At 42.3% G+C, this 25,338-nt stretch overlaps 1 protein-coding gene across 6 annotated transcripts in view; it reads right to left on the bottom strand.

Moving 5' to 3' along the window:
• The window catches only part of phkb (phosphorylase kinase, beta), a 368,089-nt gene that overhangs the window by 164,903 nt on the left and 177,848 nt on the right, over window positions 1-25,338 (bottom strand). For all 6 annotated transcript variants that reach the window (XM_068049379.1, XM_068049377.1, XM_068049380.1 and 3 more), the window contains 3 exons: window positions 21,869-21,946; window positions 3,136-3,294; window positions 613-707 (listed from right to left, as the gene is read on the bottom strand). In XM_068049379.1, coding sequence (XP_067905480.1) covers window positions 613-707; window positions 3,136-3,294; window positions 21,869-21,946 — 332 coding nt within the window. The remainder of the gene's footprint in view (window positions 1-612; window positions 708-3,135; window positions 3,295-21,868; window positions 21,947-25,338) is intronic.

Genomic DNA, 25,338 nt, shown 5'->3' with positions numbered 1-25,338 from the left:
CCCCACCCCCACCTCACTTGCTTATAACCTGTGACATTTTTAATATTTGTCAGTTCCGAAGGAGGGTCACTGACCCGAAACGTTAACTCTGCTTCTCTTTCCACGGATGCTGCCAGACCTGCTGAGTGGTTCCAGCATTTCTTGTTTTTATTAATAACAACTTTACTGTGGCTTAGAGACTGTACATTATTTACTCACAATTACATAAATATCATCTGCATCCAATAACCTACTGGTATTTGGTCACAATATGATCAAATGAGTACTGTATGCATTCAATAAACACAGTTATCCACGTGAGCCATTTAATTGCTCATCTGAAATAAAAGAATTCTGGGTATAATTGACTATCATATATTGTAAGCCAATTTTTAAACAGCAGCACCTATTAATATTTCTCACAACAACATTAAATACAGTTTAACAGTTGTTGTTCATATATTGTTTCACCAACTATAAAACACGATAGGAGCAGTGTAATTACAGTCAGTATATTGCTTTATAGAAAGCTCAAGAGATTTCCAAATCTTATCATTCTCAATTTCATTTTCTTTTCCAGCTTTTCAGTTGGATTAATTTACAGATATTGGTTTAATTGCCTTTAAAACTAACCTGGTTGGAATATCTCATGCTGATATTTCTCTGTTCCTTTGGAGGAACGTAACGCCTAGCAGGGTCCAAATCCTTAGGGCTGATCAGTTCGTCCACTATCATAAGGAAATAATTGGATGTTAACTAAAATTTGACCAGAACATTGTAGCATCCAAAATATGTCATAGAACACAATTTATAGATGTTCAAAAATACAATAGGTTTAAGGGAGGGTGGCTAATTAGAGACCACACAATGAGCATCAACAAATTATTTGGCCATGGTAGGCATTACAACCAAGTCTGATTTTATCCTTATGTGATATTTACATGTGAACTTTCCAACAGTTTCACAAGATAACACCCAAAAGTGGCATGTGTGGTTGATATTTCCTCTCCCCATTCCAGGGGATCTAGGCCACTTATATTGCTCATAACTTGCCCCGGGTGCAATCAGTTAATTCAACACAGACTAGGATTTTGAACTTTTCACCATCTTAGTCTATGCATCTCAGTTCCATATTGGATAGTGCATTTCACAGCGAAGTAGTTCAGCGTGTGATATGCATTTGTTATTACCAGAGTAGTTGCAAAAGTTATAAAATGCACATTTATTACCAAGATGCCACTATGATTTCAGGTCAGTCTAAGTTCATAACACACATCATTGGAAATTTTTCAAAGGAGTAAATTCCTTTTTGGACCAATGTAAAAATAATCAATACAGTGAAAGCTGGAAACACTCAGCAACTCTGGCAGCATTTATGGAGGAAAAAAAGAGTTAATGTTGATGACCTTTCAGCAGAATGAATGATGAAAGGTCACAGACCTGAAACGTTAACTCTATTTCTCTTTCCACAGATGCTGCCTGACCTGCCATTTCCAGAATTTTCTGTTTTATTTCAGATTCTAGCATCTGCAGTATTTTGTTTTTATAAAAATGAGTAAATCTTATTTTGACTTACTAGGTGATGCAATGTTCATGCACTAAATTCAATTGCTTAAAGAGCTACTGAGAGCCTGATTGGTTGGGGTATGAGTTGGATGTGTTTAGAAGGGTGATATATGAAATGTATCAAGGCCTGAAAGTATAGAGAATCCAGTACATGTGACATTTGTTTATACAATTGCTTAAATTATTAGAGACTGTGAATGTCCTAGAATTAAACGAATTGCTTAGCAATATTGATTGCTGTGCATAACAGCAATTTATTTGCTTTACATTCAGTAAAGCGCTGCTTTTATGCAACACATGAGCTCATAAAATGGTCAACGAAACAGCCCTGATCAAAGTCACAAATTACATTTTCTGTGACTGTGTTGCATAATCCTTTTTTGTCCTCTTGGCACTTTCTTGATACAATCTATCACATCTCATTGTCTGCTTACCTTTAACATCATAGCCAGAACATTTTGAGCAATAGCTTCACTTCTCACCTCCACACAATCACCTCAAGAGTCCCTAAGGATCGATCTTTGTTTTCTTCCTCTTTCTTACCTACTTACTAACCCTTGGCAACATCATCCAGAAACACAGCATCAGCTTCCACATACACGTTGATGATACCTAGTTCTACCTCTCCACCACCTCTCGCAAACCATCCATTGTTTCTGCTATCAGACTGATTGCCCAACAATCATTTTTGGATCAGCCACAAGTTCCTCCAGCTAAACACTGGGAAGCCTTCACCTTCAGCCCCCACTGACTCCTTTCCACTTCCAGTGACTCACTCAGGCTGAGCAACACTGTCTGCAACCTCGGCATCACGCTCAATCTTTTCACCTCCACATCTTTTCCATCACAAAGCCCACATACTTCCATGGTAACATTACCGTTGTCTGCCCCCACCTCAACCCCTCTGCTGATAAAATGATCGTCCACGCCTTTGTCACCTCTAGACTTGGTTACTCTAATGCTCTCCTTGCTCACCTCTAATCCTCCACTCTCGGTAAACTTCAGCACATCCAAAACTCTGCTGGCCGTGTGCTGTCTTGCACCAAGTCTTGTTCACCTATCACTCCTATCCTTGCCGACCTATATTGGCTCTCGATTCCCCAGTGTCTCAAATTTGAAATTATCATCCTTATGTTTAAAACCATCCATGGTCTTAACCCCATCTTTCTCTGAAAGATCAACCAGTGTTACACCACCCCTACCATATTCTCCATTCTTCTATCTGTGGCCTCCAGTGCATCCCCCTCCTTTTGCCTGATTAATGGAAGCTGTGCTTTCAGCTGCCTGTAGGGTTAAGGAATAGATATTGATTCAGCATATGCATCATACAACAGTTCTTGGAATTCACTCCACAAACCCCTCTACCTCCCTCACCTCCTTAAAAGACCCTCCTTAAAATATTCTTCTTGGGCCAAGCTTCTTAATATCATTTCTAATCTCTACTGCTGCTTTGGCTGTGTTGATTTTCCTTATACTTCCATGAATCACCTTGGGATGCTTTTCTAAATTAAAGGTGCGATATAAATACAGGACGCTGCTGTTGCTGGCTTCTAACTTAATGAGTTTAGTCAACAAAATGATTTTACTTACCAAGCAACTTTGCAATTATATACAAGGCCTGTCCCCATAAGAAAAGACTTCCATCACGTCCAGAGTTGCTAGGAAAACGCTTTAGGCTGCCAGGTGCTGCCCTTTCTAATTCAATAAAATCAGCTGGCACATAATAGTACTTTGGTACAATGGCAAAGCCTGTAGGGTTAAGGAATAGATATTGATTCAGCATATGCATCACACAACTCATTAATACTCCGAACAAACAGAAACATAAACTTATTTATATGTAAAATAGAAAACAGTCAGACACTTCTTCAAGAATATCTCAGGTAGTAGAGGTGGAGGTAAAGTTGTAAATTGATCTTCAGATTTAATTTGTTATTCAGCCAAACAGGTTGATTCCAACTGTACAAACTTTACAATTTCAGTTTTAAAGTAAAATGACACTTTGATAACTATGACAATTTAGAGTTTCAAGTAAGTTTTTCAAATTTTCTATCAGACTCCACTACAACACTCCCACTGAGTCATTTGTTATCTGGAGTACACATTTTAGATTATGATCTATAATACTGCAAGAACAATTAGCAGGATTGGCAATCAATCTATTTTGCAATTACACTGCATACTGGAATTTACATAAGATTCCCACTACTTCTAGTAATTTGAATGCAGAAATATCACCCACCAAACCAGTTTTTATTGGTTTATACGCTTCTGAGATGGGCATTGGGACACTGTACTACATTAAAGACACTATATAAGTGCAAGTTGTTCTTAAATTACTTTAATCTTTATTTACAAATTAAATAATGAAGCATCAGAACTAAGCAACATACCACAGCAGAATGCAAGATTACTATACATAGAATATGTAAAGTCAATTACGTCTGAAATCTTTGACTTAAAAAAACTCTCCAAACCATCCTCTTGCATTGAATTTACAGTTCTTAGGGAATTCCTTTGAGTGTGCCATCAGCAGCAAAAAAAATCCCTGCAAATTTCTTTTGAAGATGATACTGTCATTCCATCATGATAAAAGCAAGACCATTATGTCAGCACATGACTAAAGTACAATATTAAAAGGACTAACTGCTATGAATGGCTGAAATACAATCATTACAAATAAAACTGGTTCATCTCCAGTAAAATTGCTCATGAACATAAATAAAAATTGTTTCACTTCCTGTAACTGTCACTCTTTCCCAATCCATTTTTTTCTGTGTCCCTCTGACTTTCTCTTTTGTTTTCCAGCTTTTTTGTTCTCTCCATGGCTCTGACAGAATTCGCTTACTGTGGTTTCTGTATTTCTCACTTATCTCTAACTCTTGTAGGTACTCTTTCTACAACTCTCTGCTTTCCTATGACTCTTCTCTTCAGTATGTCTCAAAATCTCTCTCCATGCTTTTTCATTTGTGCTTTAATTTGTGTACATAATTTCTATCTTCTTTTTTCAAACGAGTCTGCAGCAAGATTGAAATAAACAATCTTTATTGGAGGTGGGTATCAGGATTGGGGAAGAGGTGGAGGGAGTTTTCCACAAATTACAGAAACATATGCAAGCAACTGAGAAAGTTGGGGGCTAAGGTTAGGAGAGAGGTGTGGGTCTCTGGTTGGCATGATGCCAGCAGCAGACGATGAGATATGGGGGCTGAAGCACATGAAGTGGTTAATGACCAGGAAAAACTGTAGTCTTGTCCTTCAAATAACTTGTGGGAGGGAAAGGAAGGCAGTTGAGCCCTGTAAACATCCTTAAGCCAAATGGTGCCTTGGATCATTTGGTAGGACTGGAGCATGAGGCCTGCAAATATATATGAAGAAGGGTTGTACTTGCTCTCAGAGGGGTTACTGAGGTTTAGAAGCATTAGGGAGGCTGAGATAGAACCAAAGAACCATACAAAAGTTGCAGCACAGAAAGAGGCCATTCAGTCCATTGTGTCTGCAGTAGCTGAAAAAACTAGCCACCCAACCTTTTAAATGAGTGGCGGGTTTCTGCCTCCACCACAGATCCGGATATTGGATGCAGCTGGCAGCTGGGAGCAAAGGAGGGTGTTCTAAGTATCTGAGAGCACTGAATGATCTTGATGCAGTGTGGGCAATGGAGAACAGGGAACCGCCATATTATGTGGTATACAGAGTGAATGTGCCTGCTGAGACTATAGTGCCAAGGCCACTGGAATTAGTACCAAAAGTCAAGTAGCATTTTGAATCTAATCTCGATTAACTGTGAAGAGGGCAAAATTATGCATGCATGGAGCAAGTGGGGATCAGAATGTCACATGCACAGAATCAAATGGGTCATGGAGTTGCACAGACACAAAGGCTTAAAAATGAGGATACCCAGAGAGGAAGCAACCAACTGTGATAGTAAAATACACCCAACAACTCCTATTAAGAGGTTGTGCCGAAACTGAAGAATTACAACAGGGGTTTTGGTTAAAAGACCCCCTTTCAAATGGATTAGTAATCATGGACCCCCATCCACCCCACCTACATCTAAATTATAACACTATAAATGCCTTGTGCATGTACGTTTTTGAATGTAAAGTTCATCAGTATTCAAAAGAGAATTCCATGAAATTTTGCCACGGTTGTACAACATACAAAATACTGAACACTGATATAATTGGTGATGTGAAAACTCTTACCTTCTCTTCAGCTGAAAGATAACCCTATAGGTTCAGCAATATGCCAGTTGAATAAATCACCACATGACCTTTCTGCACTTCTTGGAGTGGGATTAGACTTGATGGCTCCCGTTGGGAACACTGCCAATGTTTCAGGTGTAACTGTCCACCAACTGTCCCATCCGCTGTTTACCAGCCTGCCTGCAGTGGAATATTGCTGACCCGGTGCCTGATGTGTAGCAATTCTGCCACTGGGGCACCAACATTAATGGTTCCCATTCACATTATGTTGTGATCGTCGGATAGTCTCTACAGACCACCGAAGTCAATGGACCCCAGTTTGAGAACCAGTAAATTAGAGCACCAGAACATTATGCAAAGCTGTGCACTATGAGTACTATTTGTAAAATCTATTTTGTATCTACTTGTTCTTAAAATTCTAATTTTTCCTGCAGCAGCAGAAAAGAAAATTTCTAATGTGTCCATGACTATTAAGATATCTTTCCCACATCATGACTGCTATTCTGACAGAGAACCATAAGATGAAGTGGGTGATAATTACAGTGAGAAGGCTGGTAACTTGTACAGTGAAAATCAAGCAATACTCAGATCTATAGCTTTTATTAGAACTAATGTTTCATGTAAAATAAAGGAGAGGATTCTTTGTTAATACATACAAAACAGATCCTTGGGCTGAGCTATAAAGCTGCAATTCAATTACATTCAGATGAAGTCATTATTCAAAGTGAAGAATCCTGAGCCATTTGTGAATGCCTTCTGGGTCCAAAGACTGAATTATAGCTGGCAAGTTACTCCAATTTTTTGAAAAATTCATTCCGGCTTTCTTTAATTTAAAAACAAAATACATTATTGTTATATTTTTGATACACTAAAGCTCCGAGATTGAAAGGGCACAATACAGGACTTGGACTCTTACTGAGACTTAGGACATGCGTGGCTGGACCTTTTATTATCAATATATTGTATTACTATTGATATTAATGGCTGTTACTAGTTGGCAATTTAAACAGATTAAAATATTGCTTATGTATTGTTTGGTTCACTGTTGCACATTTTGGTATCATATAAGGAGTACAGTTTTACAAGAGATTACAAAAGCAATAATGATATGAACTATATTTCATTTCTAGCATCAATCTTTGGCCTCCTTGTCTCGAGAGACAATGGGTAAGCGCCTGGAGGTGGTCAGTGGTTTGTGCAGCAGTGTCTGGAGTGGCTATCAAGGCCAATTCTAGAGTGACAAACTCTTCCACAGGTGCTGCAGATAAAATTGTTTGTCGGGGCTGTTACACAGTTGGCTCTCTCCTTGCGCTTCTGTCTTTTTTCCTGCCAACTGCTAAGTCTTTTCGACTCGCCACGCTTTAGCCCCGCCTTTATGGTTGCCCGCCAGCTCTGGCGATCGCTGGCAACTGACTCTCACGACTTGTGATCAATGTCACAGGACTTCATGTCGCGTTTGCAGACATCTTTAAAGCGGAGCCATGGACGGCCGGTGGGTCTGATACCAGTGACGAGCTCGCTGTACAATGTGTCCTTGGGGATCCTGCCATCTTCCATGCGGCTCACATGGCCAAGCCATCTCAGGCGCCGCTGGCTTAGTAGGGTGTATATGCTGGGCATGTTGGCTGCCTCGAGGACTTCTGTGTTGGAGATACGGTCCTGCCACCTGATGCCAAGGATTCTCCGGAGGCAGCGAAGATGGAATGAATTGAGATGTCACTGTTGGCTGACGTACGTTGTCCAGGCCTTGCTACCGTAGAGCAAGGTACTGAGGACACAGGCTTGATACACTCGGACTTTTGTGTTCTGTGTCAGTGCGCCATTTTCCCACACTCTCTTGGCCAGTCTGGACATAGCAGAGGAAGCCTTTCCCATGCGCTTGTGTAATTCTGCATCGAGAGAAAGGTTACTGGTGATAATTGAGCCTAGGTAGGTGAACTCTTGAACCACTTCCAGAGTGTGGTCGCCGATATTGATAGATGGGGCATTTCTGACGTTCTGTCCCATGATGTTCGTTTTCTTGAGGCTGATGGTTAGGCCAAATTCATTGCAGGCAGCCGCAAACCTGTCAATGAGTCTCTGCAGACACTCTTCAGTGTGAGATGTTAATGCAGCATCGTCAGCAAAGAGGAATTCCCTGATGAGGACTTTCTGTACTTTGGACTTCACATTTAGACGGGCAAGGTTGAATAACCTGCCACCTGATCTTGTGTGGAGGAAAATTCCTTCTTCTGAGGACTTGAACGCATGTGAGAGCAGCAGGGAGAAGAAAATCCCAAACAGTGTAGGTGCAAGAACACAGCCCTGTTTCACACCACTCAGGATTGGAAAGGGGTCTGATGAGGCGTCCGCTATGCTGAATTGTGCCTTTCATATTGTCATGGAATGAGGTGATGATACTTAGTAGCTTTGGTGGGCATCCAATCTTTTCTAGTAGTCTGAAGAGACCACTTCTGCTGACAAGGTCAAAGGCTTTGGTGAGATCAATAAAAGCAACGTAGAGGGGCATCTGTTGTTCACGGCATTTTTCCTGTAGCTGGCGAAGGGAGAACAGCATGTCAATGGTGGATCTCTCTGCTCGAAAGCCACACTGTGCCTCAGGATAGACACGCTCAGCCAGCTTCTGGAGCCTGTTTTAAGTGACACGAGCGAAGACCTTCCCCAGTATGCTGAGCAGGGAAATTCCACGGTAGTTGTTGCAGTCACCGCAGTCATAGCATCAATACATACAATATAATCACCTTCAAATTGCCAGATGTAGCCCTGAAACTCATCTATGATTTTTTTTCCCACAAGATTGTCATACAAATGTACAAATCTGTTCAAATAATTCCCAATGTTTCTTTGTAAACTACAATGGAAGAAATGTTCCTGCAAAGTACTGCTTGAAAGCTGCTAGCATAAAGCAGCTGACAATCTCATCAATCATTGGCATCGAATACAATTTTCCTTTTCCATGGATTCAAATGATTTTGCAGAATCTATGTAATATATTTACAGCTATCAAGTACGATCCCTCTCGAAATGTATACTGCACTTCCACTTCATTTTGTTTGAGATTGACTTTATTAGTGTCTTGCAGCAGACAGAATATTATACTGTTCCCTGCAGACAGATCTACATCTAAAATGCCTATCATTTCATGTTCAAGAAAATGGACAATTTAGTTTAAAAAGTTAAACACACAAGGTTGATTTGTTGGCAGTCTATAATACAAGATATACAAACCAAGAGGTAATGATGAGTATACATAAAACCATAATCAAACTGTAATTAGAGTACTGTGCACAATTTTGGACTCCACACTATAGGAAGGATTTTGAATCTTTATAAAGGATATAATGCAAATTTACAAGGGTGCTGTCTGGTATGAGGAAATGCAAATACAAGCGAAGACAAAAGTTTTTTTTTTTACTGGAACAACAATGCAGATTGTGGGGCAATATACTTGAAGTTTTTAAATTATGAAAGGACCAGACAGATAGAAGCAGATTCTTTCCAGTAGTTGAAGGGTCAAGAATAAAGGGCCATAGATACCAGATTCAATGTCAAAGATCTAGAGTACAGAGTGGGAGAAAGTTTGCAGAGTTTTGAGGCAAGGGAATTCACTTCCAGGATCTACATTCATGATTAGATTGGACAGAGAGGTGGGGGGAAGGGAAAAAAGGTCGTCACAAAAGAACTAGGAGCAGAAGTCGACCATTCAGCCCCTCAAGCCTGCTCCGTCATTCAATAGAATCATGGCTGATCTTCCACCTCAACTCCACCTTCTTGCTCACTCCCTTGATTCCCTGAGAGGACAAAAATCTATCAATCTCAGTCTTGAATATACTCGACAATGGAGCATCCACAACCCTCTGGGTAAAAACATTTCTCCTCATTTCAGTCCTAAACGATTAACCCCATATCCTGAGGCTGTGCCTCCATGTTCGAGGTTCCCTAGCCAGGGGTATCAACCTCGCAGTGTCTACCCTGTCAAGCCCTTTCAGAATTTTGTTATGTTTCAATGGCATCATCTCTCATTCTTCTAAACTCCAGAGAATATAGATCCAATTTACTCAGCATCTCATCAGAGGACAACTCTCTCGTGTCAATCTAATGAACCTTCGCTGTACCACCTCCAAGGCAAGTATATCCTTCCTCAAATATGGAGACCAAAACTGTGCACAGTACTCCAGGTGTGGCCTCACCAAAGCCCTATACAATTTTAGCAAGACTTCCTATTCTTGTACCCCAATCCCCTTGTAATAAAGGCCAATGTGCCATTTGCCTTCCCAGCTGCTTGCTGTACCTGCATGCTAACTTTGTGTTCCTTGTATGAGTACAGCCAAGTCTCTCTGAACATCAACATTTAAAAGTTTGATACCTTTTAAAATATATTCTACTTTTCTATTCTTAATACCAAAAGTGAATAACCTCACACTTCCCCACATTTTTTCTCCATCTGCCATCTCGTTGCCCACTCACTCAACCAGTCTATATCTCTCTGCAGCCTCTTTGTGCACTGCTCACAGCTTACATTCCCATCTAACTTTGTGTCATTAGCAGCTTACATTCCCAGCTAACTTTGTGTCATTAGCAGGGTCTCTGCGTCTAAGTCATTAAACTAGATTGTAAATAGTTGAGACCCCAGCGCTGATCCTTATGGCACTCCATTAGTTACCGCCTGCCAACTTGAAAATGCCTCGTTTATCCCTGCTCTCTGCTTTCTGTCCATTAAATCAATCTTCCATCATGCTAATATATTACCTCCAACTCCCTTAGCCATTATTTTGTGTATTTACATTTTGTGCGGCAGCTTACCAAATTCCTTTTGGAATCTAAATATACTACATTTACTGGTTCCCTTCATCTATATCAAAAAACTCTAATAAATTTGTCAAACACAATTTCCCTTTTGTAAAACCATGTTGACTTTTTCTGATCATGCTATGATTTTCTAAGTGCACTGTTGAGACTTCCTTAATAATAGATGCCAGCATTTTCCTAATGACTGATGTCAAGCTAACTGGCCTGTAGTTCCCCGTTTCCTCTCTCCCTCCTTTCTTGAATAGCGGAGTTACATTTGATAACTTACAATCTGCTGGGGCTGCTCTAGAATGTAGGGAATCTTGGAAAATCATAACCAGTGCACCCATTATCTCTGCAGCTACCTCTTTTAGAACCTTGAATGTAGGCCATCAGGCCTGGAGATTTGTTGGCTTTTAATCCCTTTTAAGTTTCTCTAATATGTTTTCTCTGCCGATATTAATTACCATAAATTCCTCACTCTTGTTAGCCCCTTGGTTGCCCTCTATTTCTGGTATGTAATTGGTGTCTTCTACTGTGAAGATAGACAGAAAATATTTGTTCAACGTCTCTGCCATTTCCTCATTCCATCTCTGCCTCTTTAAGACACCTATGTTTACTTTAGCTGCTCTCCTTTTTATAGACTTGTAAAAGCTCTTACAATCTATTTTTATTAACCTGGCTAGTTTACTTGCATATTCTATTTTCCCCTTTTTATCAAATTTTGGTCATCCTTTGCTGGTTTCTAAAACTCCCAATCCTCAGGCTTACCAATATTCTGTGCAAAATTATAAGCCTCATCTTTTAATCGAATACTATCCCTAACCTCCCTAGTAATTCACAGATGGATCTTTAGTTTAGTTTAGTTTAGAGATACAGCACTGAAACAGGCCCTTCGGCCCACCGAGTCTGTGCTGACCATCAACAACCCATTTATATTAATCCTACACTAATCCCATATCCCTACCACCAACCTATACTAGTGGCAATTTATAATGGCCAACTTACCTACCAACCTGCAAGTCTTTTGGCTTGTGGCAGGAAACCGGAGCACCCGGAGAAAACCCACGCAGACACAGGGAGAACTTGCAAACTCCACACAGGCAGTACCCAGAATTGAACCCGGGTCGCTGGAGCTGTGAGGCTGCGGTGCTAACCACTGCGCCACTGAGTTTTTGTTTTTTAATGGAATGTGTTTTTGTTGAACATTTTGATTTGTTTCTTTGAATGTTTCCTACTGTTTATTTACTCTCATACCTTTTAGTCTATTTACCCAATCAACCTAAGCCAGCTGTCCTCTCATATCTATGTGGCTTTGTTTAAGTTTAAAATTTTGCTTAGGGACTGGATTATGTTGCTTTCAAACTTAATATGGAAACCAATTGTACTATGATCACTCTTTCCCAGAAGATCTTTTGCTTTGAGGTTACTGATTAAATCTAGCACATTGCACAATACTAGATCTAAAACAGCTTTATACCTAGTTGGTTCCACGACATATTATTCAAGGAAACCGTTGCTAAGGCAATCTGCAAACTCATCTTCCACACTACCTTTTCCAACTTGGTTGGTTCAGTCTATACAAGGATTGAAGCCCCCCACAATTACTACATTGCCTTTGTCACAAGCTTCAATTATTTTTTGCTTAATGCTCTGTCCAACAGTATAACTATTGCAACGGGGCCTATAAACTACTCCCACCAGCAGATTCTGACCCTTGTTTTTCCTAATCTTCACCCATACTGATTCTACTTTCTGATCTTATGAGCCAAGATGCTTTCTTGCTAATTGTGCTTATGTCATCCTTTACTATCAAGGCTACTCCTCCTCCTTTTCCATTCTGTCTGTCTTTTTGAAATGTAATTCACCCTGGAATATTTATTTTCCAACCTTGGTCACCTTCTAATCATGGACAGGACATTTAGGTCCCAATGGGAGTGGGAACCAAAGCTCTTGTTGTGGTTGCAAACCAGTTGAACAGTCCCTAGACTGGTGATTTTCTTCAGGAAGGGGGAAGGTGGGACCAGATTTGGGAATGAGGGCAATTAATGGTGTTAACGAGCTCATTGTCAGCGTGTTGAAGGCCATCTTGGGATTTTGGTGGGGACGCATAGATTGCACGCTGGAGCAGATACATGGAGGCAGAAACACAGTGGGGAGCCAGTCATGGCCACACCATAAACTTAGGTGCGCCCATAAAAGGAAGCACGGCTGAGAGGGGCACTCAGCCATTGGCACACAGGTGCCACTGGGTATGTAAAGATTGCAAGGAGAGTAGTCTGTACATGTTTAGTCAGTGCTGGGGGGGGGGTCAGCATCCTGGGGGCATAGAGGAGGGTGTTGGGCTTCCAGACATTATTGGGAGTCCAGCTGAGCAAAAGGAAGGCAGCAGCTGGTAATGGAAGCATAATTCTCAGATCTTGGGTCTAGTGGCAGAGGATCAACATCCTCAGCAGCCAAGGCAGAGCCCCAGACATGAGGAGGATAAAAGAGAGGGACAAGGGGCAGAAAGACAATGGAGGTCATGCCCTCAGCATAGGATCTACTGCCGAAAAAAAGAGTTATCTGGACATGTCAGAGAATCAGTGCCGTGGGAGACTGCACCTATCCAGGCCGATGGTCACAGAGATTTGTTCCCTTGTGGCGGAAGCACTGCTCACCATGATCTGCCAGTAGCTATCAAAGTCATTGTGGTCTTGAACTTCTTTGCCTCAGGCTCTTTCCAAAGAACAACTGCGGATCTTGGGGACGTTTCATAAACGGCTGCACACCACTGCATCGCACAGGTTACCGATGCCCTATTTGTGACAGCTGGACATTACATCCAATTTCAGACAGATGGGGCCAGACAGGCACAAAGGGCAGTGGGTTTCGCCTTCATTGCTGGATTCCCAGGTGCAGGACATCATCGATTGCACAAATGTGGCCATCAAGGCACCACTGTCCAGCCAGTGAGATTCATCAACAGGAAGGGCTTCTACTCCCTCAATGTTCAACTGGTTTGCAACCACAACAAGAGCTTCCAGCATTTGTGTGCTCATTTTCCTGGCATCTGCCGTGACTGCCTCATCCTCCGGCAGTCCAGGGTGCCGCAGCTCTTCTTTCCACCCCCCTCAAACTCCGTGGATAGATTTTAGGGAACAAGGATTATCCTTTGAAGAGATGGTTACTCACCTGTTTACGTGACCCTGAGTCGGAGCCACAGAGGCACTACAACCAAAGTCATCTGTTCACAAGAACCACTACCAAGCAAGCCATTGGGCTTCTGAAGGTGCAATTATGGTGCCTGGACCGGTCTGGTGACACCCTGTAGTGCATTCCTGCAAGGGTCCCATGTATTATGGTGGTCGGCTGCTCTCCATAACATGGAACTCCAGAGAAATCTGGACGTGGAAGAGGGTGAGGCACTGGAACGACACAGCTCATTGCAGTAAGAGGAGGAGCAGGAAGTAGAAGCGGAGGGGGAAGGATGATGCAGAGCACAGAGATGCCCCAGTTGCACAGGGAGCTGGCCAGGCCCTGTGCAGGACTCAAGGATCTCATCAGAATGCCATCAATATCAGGAATCATCTGAACCAGGCATGTTGCAGCTGAGCCCTCCCAACACAGGAGGATCGTACAGTCTGGAACTCTCTTTGAGCTGCCTGTGAGAGCACGTCCATTGAAGACACTTCCATTGAAGATGCAGCCTTGATCCACTCTTACCTCCAATGAATGATGCAGATCTGTCCAGAAGTTTCACTGTCCCCCTTCAGTGACCTTTGCTTCCCTTCACCATTTCTTCCCTCATTTTCAGTATCGCCATTAAAGAATGGAAGCTCACACATCTGGCGCCGTGTGTCAATATTTACATTGTATTCAAGAAGTAAAAAGTGCACATTTACAGGTGAGGCAAACCCCAGTGAACCACTCAGTGCTCTGCCTGATGTGGTGGCCTCCACCCTCAAACACTTCTACGCAGTGCTTCCCTTATGGCCTTGGATGAGGTGGAGGCAGCCGCTCACTTGCCTTTGATTGCCATTGATATGCACATGGCAGTCGTCCTAGTCGTGGAGGTGCCAGTGGGACCCCTCCAGAGGCTGCTCCACTGATGTCAATGCAGACTGCTCCATTCTCAGCCTATGACCCTGCACTCTCTGGGAACTCTGACAGGTGGGTACACATCTGTTGTTACTGCTCTAAGTAGAGCCTCCTTTCTTGTGACTCCCGAGGCCATGCAGCTGTGCCCAGCTGAGCATTGCTGAGTCTGTCCGCCATCCTCCGAATGGGGCTGCCCACAGCCGCCTCTGCCTCTCTCACCTCCTTCTGCTCTTCACCCAATGCCACCTTATCTAACCGCGCATGAGTACCCACTGGTGTGAGTGTATCTGCGTTGGTGGATGGTGTGCTTATAAGATGTGGCGGTGCTTGCCCTGCTGTCTCAGGCTTCCCTCCCCCACATCAGAACCCGTGGAAGACACAAGAAGAGATCCTAACAACTAGCGTGTGACAGCAGACGCCTCTGCAGTGCTGAGGCTTCCCAATGCAGCTGAGTCATTGGCATGCTGTCAGATGGGGTGGAGTGCATTCCACCCTTTTCACCTACAACTGCAATATCTTTTCACCCCCTCTATCAGGAATGCCCATCTCTCCTTCCCTGACTTGCTCCTCGGGGGGCCCCCTTGTGATCACCATTGCTCCCGCCTCCACAGCAGTCACAATGTGGATATGGGGCATTCCTCCTCCTGTTAGAGTCCTTTCTCTGGCATTGTGAGCCCTTTTCTCCTGCAAGGATAAAAGAGAGAGAGAGATAAGGCACTGCTGGCCTCTGTGACCAATGCTAGCATTGCATTGACAGGTAGAGGCATGTATCAGTGCTGCCAAATCCTCAACAGTATTGTGGCTCTGTGCCTTGCTGAAGGATTAGTAAGAACTCTGGGCACACGTTCCTCCCATGTTCAGGAGCCGCATGCACGCTCAGGCTCCTCAGCTGGAGTGTCTGCTGGAGGTTGAATACCTAGAGGCTTACCATCAGGGTCTGGCGTTACACTCACCTGGCTAGAACAAAGGAGGTCATTGAACCTTTTCCGGCACTGGACCCAGTTGCTACGGATGGCACTTCTGCTGCTGATGGTGTCACCTGCAGCTGTGCCAGCTTTATTTGGGAGGGTGACCTTCTTCTTCCACCCTACTGAAAGAGGATCTTCCGCCCCTCTCCTTCACTGCCTCCAGAAGGACCTTGAGGTTGGCACTGGAGAATCAAGGGGCTGCCCCAGGTGGCAGGCTTCTGCCTCTCTTCTTCAGTCCCTGGCGCTTGCATTTTCTCCTGCAAATGACTGCCAAATTGTGTTTAACTGGGGCCCTACACTTCTTCAGTCCTGTCTCCATTCCCATCCCCACAGCTGCAAATTGGCAGCCCAACCCATTAGCAAACCACCTCTGCAAAAATCACAGACTGCGACTATATCACCCACACCCCACCCCACCCCAGGGCTGGGTCGGAACTCAGAAAAGGTCCTGTCGGCTTCCTGACCCCGGATGGAAAATCTTGCCACATCTCTGTAATGGCGATCAGATCTCAACCATTTATCTCTATTTTTCCAGTCAGTTCATCTACCTTATTACGGATGCTTTGTGCATTTGAATAAAGAGCCTTTAATTTTTTTTATTACTGCTCTATGCATGGACCTTATTTGCTGATGCAGTATTACCTTTAAACTCTCTACCCCTTCCTGTCCCACTCTGATTGTCTTTACCCAAATCACTACACTACTGCCTCGACTTCTCTCTTCAGATTTCTAAATCTCCCTTCACCTAACACCCTTCCTCCCTCCCCCTCCCTTTTAGTTTAAAGCCCCATCCACAGCTGTAGTTGAAGGGATATGGGACTATGGTGGACAAATGTAATTAGAACTATTTGTTCGTGTGGAGGGTAAATGTCAATTCAACTAATTGGGCCAAATGGTGTGTTTTCATGTTGTAACTTGTACATATTCCAATGTGCAACTACTTTTGAAATAAGAACATTACATTAGTGGTAGGACACTTATTTCAGTGCAAAGTATCTCTTTTGGTTGTTCTACTGCAAGGCTTTTATAAAAATTCATCTGCATGTTAGGAAAAATTACCCTTTCAATTCATTCCAGCATTCATTTTAAAATTCAGTTCTAGGTAAGTAACTGCTGTGTCTTTAGCATTGAACCTTAAATCACCAAAATGTTCAGATTAGCATCCAGGATCACTGATTTGTCATCACCACTCACTGACTAAGCCCATAACTAAATGTTTTCTGGTGAAACGAACTGGGTCTACATAAGGTTGTTGGCATTATGTTAAATATAACATCTCATTCATTACTCAAAATATTTCTGAAATGGGATTTAACCTGGAACTGATTTTCTTAAAATAGGCAGGATGGATTGGTTGGTTAATCAGTTCAATCAGGTTAATTGAAATCACAAGCATTGCAAAAGGGGTCATGTTTTCTCCCTCTTCATTTTCAAAAGGAATAGTATATATATGATGCAAAATTAACAGATGTTGTTTGTGTGTGTTGAGTGCATGAGCTACTTCCCTGACAGGAAGTCATTTTTCCTGTTCTGCCTGCTCCACATGTAGTCAAAATCCTACTTAATCTATCACACTTCCATTTACTCATTTTAGTTGACACGATAAAATAATGTTGCTCCCCCTGCTTTTGCTCTTGCAATGAATCCTCTTGGTAAGTGCAGCCTCCCAGCTTCCTTTGTCGACTTAAATCAGTCCATTACCACCTTTTGTAATGTTCAGGTTTCTAAGTATTAGAACAGATGGTAGAGCTCTCTCAACCATTGAAGTGGGACCAGTAGGGCAACATCAGTAGATTATTTAGCATTAGGATATGCTAACAGTCTTAGAGGGAATATGGAAAACCACTGTAGTTGTGGGAAACAAGGGCATGATGAGATACGTGGCCACAGTCCTGGGAAGGTAGTACAACCACAGCCTAATTGCCTCCACATCTGTGTAAACATGCTGTCCTTGCTTCACTAATCAAGGAGATACGGGTGTGAATACAGATGGAACAGGAGGCCATAAACTGTGGGAGATGCCAGCTTTAAGGCTGGGAAAAGAGACGACAGGAGAATGTTAGTGGGGCAATACAATCCAGTTTATTGATCAAGCTGCAGACCTGGAATGTGTCAGGGTAGTGTGAACAAATGAGTAATGGTTATTGTATTCTATAAATTTGTACTACAGACTCTGTTTCACTGAGAAACCTCTGGATGTTTCAAAGAACAAAGAACAGTACAGCACAGGAACAGGCCATTCGGCCCTCCAAGCCTGCGCCGATCTTGATGCCTGCCGAAACTAACACCTCCTGCACTTCCGGGGCCCATATCCCTCTATTCCCTTCCTATTCATGTATTTGTCAAGATGTCTTTTAAACGTCGCTATCGTATCTGCTTCCACCACCTCCCCTGGCTGCAAGTTCCAGGCACTCACCACCCTCTATGTAAAAAAACTTGCCTCGCACATCCCCTCTAAACTTTGCCCCTCGCAACTTAAACCGATGTCCCCTAGTAACTGACTCTTCCACCCTGGGAAAAAGCTTCTGACTATCCACTCTGTCCATGCCACTCATAACTTTGTAAACCTCTGTCATGTCGCCCCTCCACCTCCGTCGTTCCAGTGAAAACAATCCGATTTTTTCCAACCTCTCCTCATGGCTAATGCCCTCCAGACCAGGCAACATCCTGGTAAACCTCCTCTGTACCCTCTCCAAAGCCTCCACGTCCTTCTGGTAGTGTGGTGATCAGAATTGCACGCAATATTCTAAGTGTGGCCGAACTAAGGTTCTGTACAGCTGCAACATGACTTGCCAATTTTTATACTCTATGCCCCGACCGATGAAGGCAAGCATGCCGTACGCCTTCTTGACTACCTTATCCACCTGTGTTGCCAATTTCAGTGACCTGTGGACCTGTACGCCCAGATCTCTCTGCCTGTCAATACTCCTAAGGGTTCTGCCATTTACTGTATACCTCCCACCTGCATTAGACCTTCCAAAATGCATTACCTCACATTTGTCCGGATTAAACTCCATCTGCCATTCCTCCGCCCAAGTCTCCAACCGATCTATATCCTGTTGTATCCTCTGACAATCCTCATCATTTTACGCAACTCCACCAACCTTGGTGTCGTCCGCAAACTTACTAATCAGACCAGCTACATTTTCCTCCAAATCATTTATATATACTACAAACAGCAAAGGTCCCAGCACTGATCCCTGCGGAACACCACTAGTCACATCCCTCCATTCAGAAAAACACCCATCCACTAATACCCTCTGTCTTCTATGACCGAGCCAGTTCTGTATCCATCTTGCCAGCTCACCTCTGATCCCGTGTGACTTCACCTTTTGTACCAGTCTGCCATGCGGGACCTTGTCAAAGGCTTTAGTAAAGTCCATATAGTTAACATCCACTGCCCTTCCTTCATCAATCATCTTCGTCACTTCCTCAAAATACTCAATCAAATTAGTAAGACACGACATCCCCTTCACAAAACCAGACACTTCTCCCGTGCGCCGGTGCTTGATTAAAAACTTTTATTTACTTTAATCCCGTGGACTTGAAAGAGTGGTTATTTTCTCCAGAACACCATAATAGACACTGAATATCTCTCTTTGTGAAAGCAAGTGCAGGAAGCTGCAGCATTATTAAAAAAGTTAAACAATATGGGAAGTAGGGAGGGTAGTTAGATTCAGAGTGTGAGCGGCACAGTGGCGCAGTGGTTAGCACCGCAGCCTCACAGTTCCAGCGACCCGGGTTCGATTCTGGGTACTGCCTGTGTGGAGTTTGCAAGTTCTCCCTGTGTCTGCGTGGGTTTCCTCCGGGTGCTCCGGTTTCCTCCCACAAGCCAAAAGACTTGCAGGTTGGTAGGTAAATTGGCCATCATAAATTGCCCCTAGTATAGGTAGGTGGTAGGGAAATATAGGGACAGGTGGGGATGTGGTAGGAATATGGGATTAGTGTAGGATTAGTATAAATGGGTGGTTGATGGTCGGCACAGACTCGGTGGGCCGAAGGGCCTGTTTCAGTGCTGTATCTCTAAAACTAAAACTAAAACTAAAGAAGCATAACAGGCTAAAAGAGGACAGAGGAGATCTGTGACACAGCAAGAAACATCACCATAAGCATGAAATAGGCAGATGGAAAAAATTGTAATGAATCAATATCACTGTCTATTGATTTTCCAATAAAACCCTGAGATTCAAATTCTATTTTTTGTTGCTGCACTCGCTCGGAGTTCCCAGACTGTACCATAACAGATAGTTGCATTTGAAAACTGAATCTCAAATCTTTGGGGAAAACTATAAACAATGGAATTAATTCATCATTATTTTGGGTAAGTAATATAGTCATTTGCAATGTTAAAATCTGTTCAGCTTTTGCCAAATGAAGATAAATTTGAGTCTTTTGTAAAGGTTTCACATTCTAAATTCAATTTTTGGTGGCAATTTATAGATGAATTACCATTTTTAGCTGAATCCTTTTTTTTGAAGCTGTAAGCTACATCAGTTGCAGAGAGATGCCCTCTCCATACAGTGTTGGCCCTTGGTCAAATATTTATTAAGGAAAAATCATCATGGCTTTAAGCCAGTTTAGCAATAAATAATGAATCTGTCATGTTAATGTTTAACAGAATTACAATGTGCCTTAATTGCTTCATATTAGTCAGTAGCTGGATTCTTTTCATCCAAAGTGAAGTTGTTACACGAGATAACCCTGCTGGGAGCTCTCCTGGAAACCAGACACACTAATGGCCTAGCACAAATGAGCTGGAGCACAGCACTGTCAGATCAACTTCTTAGAAGTCATAATTTTCCCAGCAAGCTAAATTTAAGCACGACTGGGAAACTGGCAACCACAATGGAGGACTGGTTGTTTAGGCCCTTTTCCTGGTGTGATGGGAGTGCATCACTGGGAATACAATCACTAACACAATGATCAGACTTTCAAGTTAGTAATATAGGGATTATAAAAGAGCTGAACTGCACAACAGTGGCTTTAATCCACTTGCTTCTCAGATACTGACTTGAATCTAACAGTACCACTAAATGTAAGAGCATTCTCCTTCATTTTCCCTTGATTTTTCTCCCCAATGACACAATTTAGATATCCAGGTACATTTCTACAATAAAGTAAAGAATTAAACTCCTTTATTAAGCAATCATGAAACCACTCAGTAACACAGTGGGTTACACATTTGTGAAAGAGCATAATGGTGACTTTCAATCCATTTGACTGGATGGAAGTTTGCTTTCTTCACTGGTTGTAAGAATCTTTTCAATATGACATTATTTTGGGCAGTTTCAATATAGTTTCTAGGGTATACACATCTATAACAAATAGAAAAGCGTACTGAATTCAGCACACGTTGACAACTTCCCTTGAAGAGATCATACTGAGTGGAAAATGAGATGGAAGATTCACACTAATCCAATAGGTTCTAGGTAAAATACATTTCTGGTCAGACAAATGGAAAATTTAATTTGTGTCTAGACAAAGCGAAACTTCACCTGAAAGTACACTGGGTGCCGTAAATGGAGAACTGTACTGCTCTCATTTTACTAAGATAGTCCTTGAAATGAAATTAGAAATTTTTATCAGTACAATGATAGCAGGTTCAGAGCCTCTGGAAAATGAGAGCTCCAGAGATGGCACAAGTCAGAACATGCATGAACAGCAACACAGAGAATTAGGAAGCAAATTTAATCAGATGCATTACTGTGAGGAGGAACCAAATGGAGAATGGGAGCACCACTGAAGAGCAACAGAGCTGCAGGAGGTGCTTAGCCCAGCAGATCTTGCAATGGAAGGCCAGACACCATTAAAATTCCAACAATTCAGACCTAACAATCAATTATTTTAAGAGACGTTTTTAATTACCTTTCCATTGAAAAGAAATCCAAACAAATGGTGCTTGTAAGATTAAGATATTTTCAAAAATCTCTCCCTGCCCCATATTTTATTTATGGATCAACAGGCCAACCTGTTGTAGCCACAAGCACGAAAGCTTAACTTCGCATTGGGGTTACAAATAAGAATGTGTTTGCGTTGGTGGGGTACCCTGCGGTGCATAAAATTATATTTTTATGAACTCTCCAACTCACGGCTACAACCAGGACAAACAAGAATAACTGATCGTTATAAAGTAATCTCACAAATGTTTTTGTTCAAAATATTGCATCAAACATGCCAAATTTGCTTACAATTTTCTCTCCATATACACCAAAAACATAGAAAAATAAAATAATAGACTGTATCTTGCTTGAATATGATCACAAGGAACATAAAGTGCTTCCTTACCATCATATGACTGGTGAAGCAATGGTTCAAGGAGCCCCATGTATTCTTTCACTTGTTCCGGTTTTTCCCTAAATACTCCTGTGGAAAACAAGTTATCATCTTTTTGAATTTGTTTCTACAAACACTTACTATCCTATAATATTTTTACTAACTTTCCCTTTAATTCACTGTATACTGATATTTATGATGTATAATATTCAATAACAATACAGTAAATATCAGCTGTGACAACATCATGTTTGTTAAATATTTTTCACATAATCTGTGCCTTAGAGATCTATTTTATATAGGAACCTGCATACAGTGACAAGACTCTAATGTCCCAAATTACTTACTATTTAACACAGTGAAAGTATTATCCATTGATAGTGAAAGCAGAAAACAAAGATCCCATTGTCTAAACAATAAAGGAGTACCATAGATCAGTCTCACACACTAATAAAACACAATAACTTTCACAGTAAAAATACAATGATGCCTCGATTCAAGTTCATAAATCTCATGAGATTTGGAAATTTGCACATTTGGTCTAAATCCCAGACATTACACCTCCTTAATATTCTGCCTAATGCAACTAGCTATATTAATGAATGGCCAACAGCTATACTGTCAAACCATGCACATCCCTCTGCTATATATATTTCAGACATCAGTATTCAAAACAAACTAATTCAGTCAAATAATTTAAATTCATTCGTATGTGATCATACATGATCACATGATGTTCAACTTCTTCCAGATAAAATGGTAAACATAGTTATACTGAACAAGATGCATTTAATAATAAACAGTATAAATGACACAAATCAACAATTCACCTCACAGTTCACCTTCCAGTTCTCTAACTTTTCATTTAAACTTTTGGATTGCGTCTTTTATACCCAACATCCTCAGGTGTACAAGGAGCCAAAAGTCCACTTTACCAAAGTCTAGACCCTCAGGCCCAATATGGTAAAAAAGTGGCAAAAAAATGGCTGGTTGACACAATACACAACATTCCAAAGACTGTATGTTTGTCATTCAAAAGGCATTTGAGATGCAATTGAGGAAATGGACAGTAATTGTCAAGAGCTATGATTACACTTAGCACAGAGGTAACAAAAAGGGTGGATGATGGCAGTGCAAATGTGTATATGAACTTCCAAACAGCATTTGATAAAGTACCACATATTAGGCTTACTAACAAAATTGAAGCCAATGGAATAAAAGGGGTCGGTAGCAGCATAAACACAAAATTGTATAAGGGTTAGAAAAAAAAAGGTTTGTAGTGAACGGCTTTTTTGGACTGGAGAAAGGTATGCAGTGGCATTTCCCAGTTCAGTCCTTGGACCACTGCTGCTTTTGATATACATTGATGACTTGGACTTGAAGGCACAATTTTGAAATTTGCAGATGACACATAACTTGTAAGCGTAACAAACAGTGAGGAAGCTAGGAAGAGACTTCAAGCGGACATAAGGCTGAGGAAATTGCCAAACACATGGCAGATGAAATCCAATGTAAAATGTTTGAGGCGATACTTTTTTTTTTCATTTGTTCATGGGATGAATGTTACTGGCATGGCCAGCATTTATTGCCCTTCCCTAAAGTGACCATGAAATCCAACTGATATGCTGGTATTATTGAGCAAAATGAACCTGCAACCCCCAACTTGTCTGGTCTACATACAACTCACTCTTTATAAGTAGTTGATTCTTAAAATAAAAGGCTACAAAGCAGAACAGTAAGATAATTATAAGGTGGAGCTATAAGCAGTGACTCAAGCATCCGTTTAAGATAATCCCAGCGCAGTCGACTCTGCATTAGTCTTCTTGGTCAATATTTGATCAACTAAAATCCAAGCTGGAAAGGCTGTCCCACAGAGTAATCAAGCAACACCTCGACGTGGTCATTTCAGACAGCCAACATCAGATTAGTGTAACTCCAAATCCATGAAGGCTCAAAAGACTTGGCCAGTTGGTCAGTGGTGAATCTTCTTTGGCCTCCTTGTCTCGAGAGACAACAGGTAAGCGCCTGGAGGTGGTCAGTGGTTTGTGAAGCAAGGCCTGGAGTGGCTATAAAGGCCAATTCTAGAGTGACAGACTCTTCCACAGGTGCTGCAGATATGGTAGGTTGTCGGGGCTGTTACACAGTTGGCTCTCCCCTTGCACTTCTGTCTTTTTTCCTGCCACCTGCTAAGTCTCTTCGACTCGCCACGCTTTAGCCCCGCCTTTATGGCTGCCTGCCAGCTCTGGCGATCACTGGCAACTGACTCCCACGACTTGTGGTCAATGTCACAGAACTTCATGCCACGTTTGCAGACGTCTTTAAAGCGGAGACATGGGCAGCCAGTGGGTCTGATACCAGTGACGAACTCGCTGTAGAATGTGTCCTTGGGTAACCTGCCATCTTCCGTGCGGCTCACATGGTCAAGCTATCTCAAGCGCCGCTGGCTCAGTCAGGTGTATACGATGGGGATGTTGGCCGCCTCGAGGACTTCTGTGTTGGAAATATGGTCCTGCTACCTGAAGCCAAGGATTCTCCAGAGGCAGCGAAGATGGAATGAATTGAGATGTCGCTCTTGGCTGACATACGTTGTCCAGGCCTCGCTGCCGTAGAGCAAGGTACTGAGGACACAGGTTTGATACACTTGGACTTTTGTGTTCCATGTCAATGCACCATTTTCCCACACTCTCTTGGCCAGTCTGGACATAGCAGTGGAAGCCTTTCCCATGCGCTTGTTGATTTCTGCATCGAGAGACAGGTTACTGGTGATAGTTGAGCCTAGGTAGGTGAACTCTTGAACCAATTCCAGAGCGTGGTCGCCGATATTGATGGATGGAGCATTTTTGACATCCTGTTCCATGATGTTCGTTTTCTTGAGGCTGATGGTTAGGCCAAATTCGTTGCAGGCAGCCGCAATCCTGTCGATAAGTCTCTGCAGACATTCTTCAGTATGAGATGTTAATGCAGCATCGTGAACAAAGAGGAGTTCCCTGATGAGGACTTTCTGTACTTTGGTCTTCGCTTTTAGACGGGCAAGGTTGAACAACCTGCCACCTGATACTGTGTGGAGGAAAATTCCTTCTTCTGAAGACTTGAACACATGTGAGAGCAGCAGGGAGAAGAAGATCCCAAACAGTGTAGGTGCGAGAACACAGCCCTGTTTCATGCCACTCAGGATAGGAAAGGGGTCTGATGAGGCGCCGCTATGCTGAATTGTGCCTTTCATATTGTCATGGAATGAGGTGATGATACTTAGTAGCTTAGGTGGACATCCGATCATTTCTAGTAGTCTGAAGAGACCACGTCTGCTGACGAGGTCAAAGGCTCTGGTGAGATCAATGAAAGCAACGTAGAGGGGCATCTGTTGTTCACGGCATTTTTCCTGTAGCTGGTGAAGGGAAAACAGCATGTCAATGGTGGATCTCTCTGCTCGAAAGCCACACCATGCCTCAGGGTGGACACGCTCAGCTAACTTTTGGAGTCTG

The sequence above is a fragment of the Heterodontus francisci genome, chromosome 17 (assembly GCF_036365525.1).
Source record: "Heterodontus francisci isolate sHetFra1 chromosome 17, sHetFra1.hap1, whole genome shotgun sequence".
In the NCBI taxonomy this organism is placed as follows: Eukaryota; Metazoa; Chordata; class Chondrichthyes; order Heterodontiformes; family Heterodontidae; genus Heterodontus; species Heterodontus francisci.
The sequence above is the reverse complement of the archived record's forward strand: the minus strand, read 5'-3'. Positions and strand labels throughout refer to the sequence as shown.